Source organism: Pan paniscus, chromosome 8 (assembly GCF_029289425.2).
Source record: "Pan paniscus chromosome 8, NHGRI_mPanPan1-v2.0_pri, whole genome shotgun sequence".
Taxonomy (NCBI): Eukaryota; Metazoa; Chordata; class Mammalia; order Primates; family Hominidae; genus Pan; species Pan paniscus.
Window position 1 is genome coordinate 113,845,886 of NC_073257.2, and position 12,265 is coordinate 113,858,150.

General features: G+C 43.6%; 1 protein-coding gene across 15 annotated transcripts in view; it reads right to left on the bottom strand.

Moving 5' to 3' along the window:
- Positions 1 to 12,265, bottom strand: part of ARMH3 (armadillo like helical domain containing 3) — a 212,796-nt gene that overhangs the window by 113,585 nt on the left and 86,946 nt on the right. For 13 of the 15 annotated variants that reach the window (XR_010113275.1, XM_055093311.2, XM_003825509.6 and 10 more), the window contains one exon: positions 50 to 132. The exons of the other annotated variants lie outside the window; for them this stretch is intronic. Coding sequence is in view for 12 of the 13 variants with exons in the window: in XM_055093311.2 (XP_054949286.1) it covers positions 50 to 132 (83 nt within the window). In the remaining variant the exon portion in view is untranslated. The remainder of the gene's footprint in view (positions 1 to 49; positions 133 to 12,265) is intronic. 15 annotated transcript variants of the gene reach the window in all.

Genomic DNA, 12,265 nt, shown 5'->3' on the forward strand with positions numbered 1-12,265 from the left:
TGCCTTAGCATATGGCTTCAGAAAAAGAAGTATTTGTTTTGATACTCACCATAAGGGCTAATGTAAAAATGTTGTGTTTGGCCAAAAGTACAGTCTCATTTGACATAAGGAACTTCAGCAAATTTATCAAGGCTTTAAAAAAAAAAAAAAAAAGACATCAACAAGCTATTCAAACCATGATTAATAAAGTTAAATAAAAACAGACTAGCTCTAAAAAAAATCCAGAGGGTTAGAGTGAGTAAGTCTCAGCCACCAAGGTCTTTTAAAAAGCAGGTAAGGTAGGTATATTTGAGGAAAGCACTCACCTTCCCAAGCACGTGTCTGCTTATCTGTTCATGGAAGGTTTTGAAATAGCTACTTCTTTTTGCCACTTCTTAAACAGCAATTAAGCTCAGAAATTTGACTATAAAACCGACATCTTGGTGTTTCAAATTTACTCCCACATGGTGATTTCCCCATCAAATTTGCTCAATTTACAGGTGAAAATGAGGGTCCCCCTTCCACCCTCAGCTGCTAGCTTCTATTGTCATCAAGCTTTAGACATGTATCTGTTTCAGACATCATTGCTAAGAGGAAAATGTATCCATTCTAACTGGTCACCAGATATAGCAGCTATACTGTATGTACTCCTCTAGATGAGGAGAGCTCATAAAGAGAAAAAAAGCCCTTAACTGCTCTAACTATTCAAACAAAGTGAAGCTTGCGCTGACCTCTCGTCACAGTGACAACATTTATTGAAATCTCTTTCTGCCTGGCAATTCTTAGCGAGGGGAGAGATTCCTAAAACCCAAGCAACCTCAATAAAGAGACTGACTGCCAAGTCCCTAGGTTAGCAGTGCAGCTTCAGACATTTTTGCAAATAAATATTAAGCATAAAAGAAGTTATCAGTTACCTTATACTCATTCACCTAGCACATTTTGTCCACGAAATGAGTCCTGCTTCTCTGCCCATCTCAGATAATGCTCCTGTACCTACCTCCCCTACTTGATGGGATACTATAAAGGGGTTCAGCAGCTGCAGGCAATCTGTGGTCCTTCTGTCTTCTCCCCCACAAACCCCCACCTTCCACAGACCCAAGAAAAGGCTTGACCTCTCTTTTTCTAGGACCATATCTGCTTCTTTGCCAGCAAAGAAGTTCATTCTCCCATGCTGTCAGAGTTTTGTGTGAAGTTTACTACTCTTAAAGAAGAGATGTGAGCTTTGATTTGGAACAGCAGGGAATGATGAGTAGGAGTGAGACTCTCCAGACTCTTGCTGCCTACCACACAACACCCCTCACTCTCAATCCTTTAAAAGCACAGGTACAGTAAAGAAACAGCAGGCAAGGAAAGTACAAGAGGCTGGCTTCACCCACATTCTGTTTCTAAAGCCTGAATCTTCCCCTCAAATAGTAAAAAAGCCTTGCCAGGCATGAAGGAGATAGGCATCTTCATTTATAAACTCTTTACCCCGGCCCCAACTTGAGTTCTCTGGGGTTTCATAATGAAAAGGCAAATGATAGGCAGCTGGCCCTTTTAATGGTGTCTGTTAAGTGATCAAGTATCTGTTGGACTGGGGGGACAAAAAGGCTCCAAGGGAGCCCATTCAGGATCACACAACCTGCTTAGCTCCTACCAGGAGCACAGGAATAAGGGGGCTAGCTAAAATTCACATAAAAATGACTAACCCAAACTTCCCTCCTTAAAGAAGATCACCTTGCTGAGTGAGCTATGTGGGGGCTGCCCACCCCACCACCTAATCCCCAGAGTTTAGACAAGCCCTGTTAATGATATACTACCTGACAATCGGACTCTATAAAATCATAGAGGCAAGAGAAAGGGATGGGCAGCACGCTTGGCACTCTGCAAAACGTAACGGCTAGAGACAAAGCAGCTTTTGCACACATCCCATCAACAAGGGCTTTTGTCCCCAGGACACACAGCACAGAGATGCAGCCTCAGCAGTGGCTATGTGGTAATTAAAGGGCAGGAAACCTGGAGGAAAGGATGTGGGAGCAATGATTTATTGCTCCTCTGCTGGACTACAGCTAGTCTTGATCTCTGGGATTCAGAATCCAGGATGACAAAGTGACAAATATTAGAGGAGGAAGAGAGCAACTCTGGCACGGGCAACCTGTGTCTCAACTGCCACAGGCATTAGCGGAGCCAGAGTATTGAAAGGGAGAGTCCAGTACCACAATACTCTGAGAGTCAGTGCCAGAGTGGCTTGCATTCTGCCCCTGAAAATGCAGGTCAGATATTCCGCTCCCCCAAGAACCAAGGTCTTCTCACTTGGAAGTAAGAATTCTCTACAGGGGCTGGGCGCAGTGGCTCACGCCTGTAATCCTAGCACTTTGGGAGGCTAAGGCAGGCAGATTGCCTGAGTTCAGGAGTTCGAGAACAGCCTGGGCAACACGGTGAAACCCTGTCTCTACTAAAATACAAAAAATTAGCTGGGCGTGGCGGCGTGCGCCTGTAGTCCCAGCTACTCGAGAGGCTGAGGCAGAAGAATTGCTTAAACCCGGGAGGTGGAGGCTGCAGTGAGCCGAGATCGCACCACTGCACTCCACCTTGGGCGACAGAGCAAGACTCCTTCTCCAAAAAAAAAAAGAATTATCTACAGGGAATTTAACAGGCAACTAAAATGAAGCCTCTGACATCACAGATGGTAATTCTTCTTCAAGAGAGCATGTCCCAAATATCCCATGAATTAGTGCTTTTCTCCATCATCATCTCCTTGACTTTGCACTCACTATATCAACTGTTCAGTGTCCTATACACTACTACACACAGATTCTAGCCTCTGACCTGATATGATGGGAGTTTTAAGTCTGTGAGGCTTTGACATAGCTGATTATAGATTTTTAGAGCTAGAAAATGCCTTAGGTCATTTAATCCGATTTCCTCATTTTTGGATAAGAAAACTCCATGCCCCATTCCACCCTCACCCCAAACTAGCTGGTGACTAAGCTGGGACTAGGACCTTGTCACCTGTTTAGTGTTCTTTCTACCATGCCATTAAGAAGATAAGCCAGGTACAGTGGCTCATGTCTGTAATCCCAGCACTTTGGGAGGCTGAGGCAGGCTGATCATGAGGTCAGGAGTTCGAGACCAGCCCGGCCAAGATGGTGAAACCCCGTCTCTACTAAAAAATACAAAAATTAGCCGGGCACAGTGGCAGGCACCTGTAATCCCAGCTACTCGTGAGGCTGAGGCAGGAGAATCGCTTGAACCTGGAAGGCGGAGTTTGCAGTGAGCCGAGATTGCACCACAGCACTCTAGCCTGGGCGACAGAGCAAAACTCCGTCTCAAAAAAAAAAAAAAAAAAAGAAGATTAAACAAATAAAGGTGCGAGATCAAGCTGAACGTTAAAGTGGGGTTACAGCTTACTACAAATGGTGTGCTTAGACCTGCTGACTATACTGTTATCAGCACTTCTCTAGACTCTGGTTTATAACTTTCTCCACCTGTTGGCTGCTCTACGTCATTTTCATGTATTTGGTCCCCATTTTCCCTTGGTCCTCAGCTACCTGTTAAAGTACAAGTATTTAATACCTCATTATCGCCTTCCTGTCACTCACTGGCAACACAAAAAGACTCCCAGAAGCTTTGCTCAGCACGAGCCACCTCAGCAGGCCTCTCTGCCAGCTCCTTGGCCTGCTCTCTGCTGTCTTATCTACATCTCAGCTCTCACCTCCACCTCTCTATCCCTTGTGGCTGCTTGCTCTCTCTTTTTTTTTTAAGCACATAACTATCAACTAAAATTGTTCCTAATTCCCTCAGTCAGTGTTGCCTTCTTCAAAATTAGGTACTGCCAATGGAAGATGATTGGATATGGACATTAAAGGGAGCCAAGATCCCCTTTCTTTAGACAAAATCAGAACCAAAACAAAAAAATATGGGCATAAACAATTAATAACCAGGTTTATTTATAAACTTTATAGACCGAGCTTTGCACAGGGTTTATGCCAAAAAAGACAGGTTTAGGCCAAAGAAGAAAATGCCCTGTGTCAGGAGCAGTTTCAAGGACAGCAGAGAACTGGCACTCAGGATCTCAGTGCCAACACAGAGCTCATGCTAACAGGCTCCTGACTCACCCCCTCTACATACACACACATTTTTAGAAAACTGCCCTTGATCCACTTGTCCACTTGATGCCATCTGGGCACATGACCAGCCAAATTGTTCCAAGGACACTCACAGAAGCAGCAGTACATACAGGGAAGAATTAAGATAACTAAAAAATAAGGGGATGATTGCATAAACATAGTACTGTTAATCAGTCATACATCTGTAAGACTTTGCAATCAAGTACAGTAAATGTTGCAGTCATGAAGATATAAGGGACAGGATGTACCGTTTAATTTAATCCTTTGCCTTATCATGTTTCTCATTGTTAAATAATAGTTTCTAAAATGAAGTGGGGGAAAAGGGCTAATACAGGATTCTTCACCAAAGGCCTGACTCCTGGTCTGAGAGATTTCCAACGAAGCATGACCTTACGGTATAGAAACTTAACACTGTGTAAACAGCTTTGCCCATTAGGTGAGCAATGGCTGCTCACTCCCTCAAAAGAGAATGGCATAGCTTGTTGCAGAGAATATCCTTTTGGGTAAGGGCAAGCTTGGTAGTTGAGACTTTCCAAACCTGAAGAGATAATGCCCATGGGCCTATACTCCACATCCCTGGGAATGGGCTGTCCCAAAATACCAACGTGAAGAGACACATCACAGAGGAATGCATCATTTCCTCCAGAAGAATGACAACTACTACAAGTTAATAACTGTGTCCAGAAGCTCACACAGAGCATCTCAAACTTTCCTTTTTTTTTTTTTTTTTTACCCTCTATCTGATACCTTAAAAAAAGACACTTAACTACAGAAATCACCTTCCTCAAACTACATTCACCTCTTTTCAAAGTGAGAAATACCATGGTCATAAATGGCAGGAAAGGTAACACTTATTAGGTGCTTGCTAGGTGCTAGATATTATGTAAAGCACTTAAAGTATATTCTTCTCACTGAATCCTCTTAACTATCTGATGAAGTAGGTATTATTGTTCCCATTTTACAGATGAGCAAATCAAAATTCAGAAAGGTTAAATAAATTACCCAAAGCCAATATGCTGGTTGGAGCTAAACTGCATTAAGGACAAATCATGCTGGGGAGAAGAAGGTCTCTGAACTCCCACTGCTGAGGTCTATGAAACTGTATTGGATCCACCCAAACTTCAATTTGAAAAATATTTGTTGGGGATACAGGAGCTATCTAGGGTCAATATCTATATTTGCCACCAAAAACCATACTTTGATCACAATTCCACTGATTAGCCCCTCACATAACAAAGTGACCAAAGGAAAAATCCTATAAGCTCAGAGTACATGTCTTTTTTTCTTTTTTTTTGAGACAGAGCTCAACTCTGTCACCCAGACTGAAGTGCAGTGGCATGATCTTGTCCCACTGCAACCTCCACCTCCCGGGTTCAAGAGATTCTCCTGCCTTAGCCTCCCAAGTAGCTGGGATTACAGGAACCCATCACCATGCCCGGATAATTTTGCATTTTTTTTTTTTTTTGAAACAGAGTCTCACTCTGTTGCCCAGGCTGGAGTGCAGTGGCACGATCATGGCTCACTGCAACCTCCACCTCCCGGGTTCAAGCCATTCTCCTGCCTCAGCCTCCTGAGTAGCTGGGACTACAGGCACCTGCCACCACACCTGCCTAATTTTTTGTATTTTTTATTTCACTGTGTTAGCCAGGATGGCCTCCATCTCCTGACCTCGTGATCCGGTCGCCTTGGACTCGGCCTCCCAAAGTGCTGGGATTACAGGTGTGAGCCACCGTGCCCAGCCATTTTTGTATTTTTAGTAGAGACGGGGTTTCACCATGTTGGCCAGGCTGGTCTCGAACTCTTGACCTCAGGTGATCCACCCACCTCAGCCCTACAAAGTGCTGACATTACAGGCATGAGCCACTGTGCCTGGCCTATTTACTTATTTGTTTTTATTTTTTATTTATTTATTTTTGTTTTTGAGATGGAGTTTTGCTCTTGTTGCCCAGGGTGGAGTGCAATGGCACGATCTCGGCTCTCCGCGACCTCTGTCTCTTGGGTTCAAGCGATTCTCCTGCCTCAGCCTCCCGAGTAGCTGGGATTACAGGCATGGGCCACTGCACTTGGCTGTCTCCTGGTAGTAGTTTTAAAAGGTCAACTTAAAATAAGGTGGTAGTAGGCTATTGACCTACTTATTTTATGCCATTTCCCTTTCGTTAAAGTAGGGGTTCTCTTTTTCTTTCTTTTTTTTTTTTTTGAGACGGAGTCTTGCTCTGTCGCCCAGGCTGGACTGCAGTGGTGTGATCTCGGCTCACTGCAAGCTCCGCCTCCCAGGTTCACGCCATTCTCCTGCCTCAGCCTCCCGAGCAGCTGGGACTACAGGCGCCCGCCACCACGCCTGGCTAATTTTTTGTATTTTTAATAGAGATGGGGTTTCACCGTGTTAGCCAGGATGGTCTCGATCTCCTGACCTCGTGATCCGCCCACTTCGGCCTCCCAAAGTGCTGGGACTGCAGGTGTAAGCCACTGCGCCCAGCAATTTTTGCATTTTTAATAAAGACAGGGTTTCGCCACGTTGGCCAGGCTGGTCTCAAACTCCTGACCTCAAGTGATCTGCCCGCCTTGGCTTCCCAAAGTGCTAGGATTACAGGCATGAGCCATCACGCCTGGCCAGCTCAGAGTACATGTCTCTAAATGTCTTAGGACTTCACTCCACTGGCCTAAGATAATTAAATGCACACAATCTCAAAAAAACAAGCGATTGCAGGAACTCAAACAAGTATTTGTACACCCATGTTTACAGCAGCATCATTCACAACAGCCAAAAGGTGGAAGCAACCCAAATGTCCATCAAAAGATGAATGAATAAACAAAATATGGTATATACATATGGCAGAATATTACTCAGCCTTAAAAAGGAAGAAAATTCTGACAACATAGATGAACCTTGAAGATATTATTCTAAGTGAAATAAACCAGTTACAAAAGGACAAATGCTGTTTAATTCCACTTAAATGAAATACCCAGAGTAATCAAATTCAGAATTAGTGTTGCCAGGGTCTGGCATGAGGGGGAATTAAGAATTATTGCTGGCCAGACACGGTGGCTCACACCTGTAATCCCAGCACTTTGGAGGCCAAGGAAGGTGGATTACCTGAGGTCAGGAGTTCAAGACCAGCCTGTAACATGGTGAAACCCCGTCTTTACCAAAAAAAAAAAAAAAAAAAAAATTAGCCTGGCATGGTGGTACACACCTATAGTCCCAGCTACTCGGGAGGCTGAGGCAGGAGAATCACTTGAACCCAGAGGCGGAAGTTGCAGTGAACCAAGATTGCACCACTGCACTCCCACCTGGGTGACAGAGTGAGACTCCATCTCAAAAAAAGAAAAAAAAAAAGTTTTTGTTTAATGAGTACTGAGTTTCAGTTTGGGAAGATAAAAAAAAGTACTGGAAATGGAAGGTAGTGATGGTTGCACAATGTGAATATACTTAATGCCACTGAACTGTATGGTTAAACACAGTTACAATGATAAATTTTATGTTTATTTTACCCCAATTAAAAAGAAAAACAAAAGGTCAATGTTTTTCTTTCCACAGACACTCCCAACAGCCTCACAAACACTCCAGTCTCACTTTCTGTAACCTCTGCATAACTGACTGGCTGACATTCACGTCAAAGTACACCATACTAAGTACAGGGACAAACACACAAAGATGCTTCCTCACTGATAGGTAAAAGGAAAGGAGCCAAATATACTCAATCAACAGAGAGCCCATGAACTTGAGCAGGAATGCAAATTCAAAATGAACCCCGGGCAGCCTTCAAGGCAACACTGTGGCAATCTTCAAAATAATCACCAAAGTTCACCATCCAAACTAACAATGCACTAAATACCAACACTATCCTACAAAATCCTCAGGGACTCTGGGTTTGATTCCTAATCCTTGCTGTTTCATCTGTTATACTTAATGAGGTTCCAAGTACTCTTAACTCTGCACCAAGTGAAGAACTGAGAAATTACTGCAGTAAAATATTTGAGGTATTATATTACACATTAAATACGTTTAAGTTGTAGGGAAGTGAGTGCTCAATACACACTCATTTCTTCATTGGCAAGTCTTTCATACCAGGCCCCTTGAAAACTTATTTTCTGGGCTCTTTTTCAGGAACTGCAAATTGGCTACAACTGCTCTCTTTTGACTCTGTACTAGAGGCAACTATCAGTCTCACACTCAGCTTCAGCCCATGTTCCCTTCCTTGGGGAGTCCTGTGCATCATATCTGCTGAAAGAGTATGACAACAGTGTGTAGAGTTCCAACTTTTCTGTATGCAGATGCAGATAGAATATAGAAGAGTGTACAGGTTCTGGGAAGCTGAGCCAGGACCAGGCACTCTGATGGTTCCCTAAGTCCCACGTGAATTCCTAGAGGTAGACGCAGACAATCTAATTTTTTTTTCTTTTTCTTTTCTTTTTTTTTTTTTTTTTTAACAGTCTCACTCTGTCACCCAGGCTGGAGTGGTGCAGTGGTGCAATCCCGGCTCACTGCAACCTCCACCTCCCGGGTTCAAGCGATTCTTGTGCCTTAGCTTCCCGAGTAGCTGGGATTACAGGCATGCACCACCACACCTGGCTAATTTTTGGTTTGGGTTTTTTTTTGTTTTTTTGTTTTTTTGTTTTTTTTTTTTGAGACAGGCTGGAGTGCAATGGTGTGATCTTGGCTCACTGCAACCTCTGCCTCCCGGGTTCAAGCAATTCTTCTGCCTCAGCCCCCCAGGTAGCTGGGATTACAGGCGCCCGCCACCACGCCTGGCTAATTTTTGGTTTGGGTTTTTTGTCTTTTTTTTTTTGAGACAGGCTGGAGTGCAATGGTGTGATCTTGGCTCACTGCAACCTCTGCCTCCCGGGTTCAAGCAATTCTTCTGCCTCAGCCTCCCAAGTAGCTGGGATTACAGGCACCCGCCACCACGCCTGGCTAACTTTTGTATTTTTAGTAGAGACAGGGCTCCACCAGGCTGGTCTCGAACTCCTGACTTCAGGTGATCGGCCAAAGTGCTGGGATTATACGTGTGAGCCCCTGCGCCCAGCCCACCCTACTTTTCAAATAGGAAGAATTGAATACGATCCATCTGAGAATCCTGCCATCTTACACAGTGCCCCCAACACACACCCCACAAGGAACCTTTTTTGCAGAGCTGTTCCTACTAGCATTAATACACAATGAGAACTTTCCCAGAATTTTTTCTATCCTGCTTTGAATTCAGGAGGAGGGAAAAAAGGTAGCAGCAAATTGTGTTGCCATGTAGCAGTAGAATGAATAATGGATATGAGAACTTCTCCAGGACTAAAACCTGTCCCCCGCATTAAGGTAAACCAGGTGCAGAGAGGAACAAGCCAACCACAGGAAGACACAATTAAGTGGTAGCTCAGGCGCCTGCCTCAAAAAAGGAGAGGGGAGGCTTAATTACAAAACCAAGTGAATGACATTTAAATAAGATTAAAAACAGGAAGGAGACAGCCTCCAGGAGAGCACAAACAAATGTCTCCAAAGAATCAGGTCAGAGAAAGCTGTCTATTTGAGCAGCTTTTACATGCTATGAAGACAAACAGCAAAGACAACACTCACCCAGACTTGATTTTGTGACCTGGCATGGAGCTAGGTTTAGGTACCACAGAACCCAAATCAAAACCTGTTCATTAGGAGAGATGGATAATTTCACAGTGACTAATAAAAGAATAATATTACCATCTCAGTTGCTTAGGAGAGAAGTCAAGAAACTCAAAGGACACGATGAAAATAGCACTAGTGTAATAAGCTCATGCCACCAAAACCCTGGAGGCACTATAAACCTAGCCAATTCCAGCATCTCTGGACAAAATCACCAATTACCCAGGGACATTGCCAGCAATCAGCAGGCTCACTGTCAATCAGCAGAGTGGTGCAGGAGAGAATCTGAAGCCAACACCTGCCAGTAGAATAATTTAAAAATACTCAGCCAGACACGGTGGCTCAAGCCTGTAATCCTAACACTTTGGGAGGCCAAGGTAGGTGGATCACAAGGTCAGGAGTTCAAGACCAGCCCGGCCAACATGGTAAAAGCCCGTCTCTACTAAAAATACAAAAATTAGCCAGGCATGGTGGTGTGCGCCTGTATTCCCAGCTACTCGGGAGGCTGAGGCAGGAGAATTGCTTGAACCCGGGAGGCAGAGGTTGCGGTGAGCTGAGATCGCGCCACGGCACTCCAGCCTGGGCCACAGAGCAAGACTCAGTCGTGGGGGGAGCAGGGGGCGGGGAACAACTCTAGGTGGCTTTTCAGAATACAGGCATCTGTCTGGATGCAAGCCTAAGCACTTCACTGACACAGAGGCCAAAGAATCAAACAAGAAAATGAAATGGCTCTGGCTGTATGCTATCAGCCTCTCCAGGTGAACACAGCACACAAGTCAGTATGTCAACAGCTTGCACTGACTAAAGGTTCCACATTCCTCTAAATGAGTCAGAAATAGAACAAATCCTTTCTTTAAACGGAAATCTGCTTCCATCCTTACCATTTTCCTTGCAGTCAATGTGTATCTGCTAAAAAAAAAATAATAATAAGGTTCTCAACCATCTTCCATTCCCCATTTTCTTGCAGACAATGCAAACCTCACAATTAGCACCCACCCTCTTCTTTTTCATGAAAATGAGTTTCCACATGAAAGTTCCCAGATCCTAGACTTTGGGAAATGTAGGGTTCCTGTGCAGCTGCCTCTAACCAAGCATGCTCAGGAGCCACTGCCTTCTTCTAGGGCCCTATACCACCTGCTCCTTTCCCCCAACCGTTTCCCAAAGGAGTGATAGCCAAAATCACCCTTTAAGAAATCTAAAAGTCAATGAGACCATGTCTCAGTGGAGCCATCTGACACAGAACCAATAACTTTACTTTTTGCCAAAATGAGGTAGGACCAATAACAGATTTGTCTTGCTCCCTCAAGATCCAGAGAAGGATGATACCTTATGAAACCACATGACATGTCCCTTTGAAACTAATATAGGCAGAGTAACCAAAAGCACAGCTAATCCTTCCCTGGTCCCTTTTACTTGACAAAATGCTCATGGGCCTATGAGAGTTGACATTTTTCTGGATAGGAAGTGACTGCATGCACAGAGAAAAGAACAAAGTGATTTCTTGCTCTTTTGGGGGCTTTTACGTGGGAATCTTTTTCTCCCTGTAACAGGCTAAACCTGTTAGAGATTCTTATCTTTTGCTTCTGCCAAGTTTCTGAGGGGATGAGACAAAGATTCAAAATAGTGTAAATTTTGGATTCAGCCAAATGTAGTGATTTGAAAGGGAAAAAAGCTTCCTGGCATTCCTTTTTAGTCCTTGGGCTTTCTATACTGCTGTAGAGAATATTTCATAACTACATTATAGAACCAGAAAGATACCTTCTAATGCCCCTGAATTAGAACATTCTAATTTTGAGAGGAATTGATCACCCATAGAGGAAAAAAGGCTCTCTATTTTTGCATATGGAAGCTAAAGCAGTCTTAATTAGGCACATCAGCCTAGAATATATCTTGTGACATATTTGCCTAAATCAGAGAAAATTTAGCAGAATGAGGAAGAGCAATTTTAAAAACAAGATAGAAATAGCAGCTGCCAAAATTCCCCTTCCCATCTACTCTAGTTTTTACTGCTATGTTCTTTCCCGCCTGGATACTCTCTTCAAAACTAAAAGAAGCAATGTTGTAGAGTTATATAAGATGTCATCACTGGAGGAAGCTGGGTGAAGGGTACATGAAACTCTATATACTATTTTTGCAACTTCCTGTAAGTCTATAATTACATCAAAATTAAAAGTTTAAAAAAGAAGCTAAACTAAAAGAAGCACACAATGAAAAGTTCAAAGGATAGTTTCTCAAAATCAAGAGGGGCTGCTGAACTATCAAAGCTACATCTACACAAGAACTGCCAGATAAATCTATGGCTTGAGTCAGCCTTTCTCTTGAAAAATTTCAGTCCTGTATGGCAACACTTAAAAGTAAAACAAGCTTCCAACGAAAGGCTCTCAATTGCCAGTCTTGAGATGTACCTAACCAAGAAGTCATAGGCCTCTGCCAGTAATAGGAGAGCCAGCTGGATCCAGAACGCTGTGATACTCCCTGGGTTTTTCATTTTTCCCAGTAGATATCTAAAAGGTCAGGCCATGTACAATTTCTTTTTCACAAAGCTGTGAATGCTTTGGATGTTACTTAG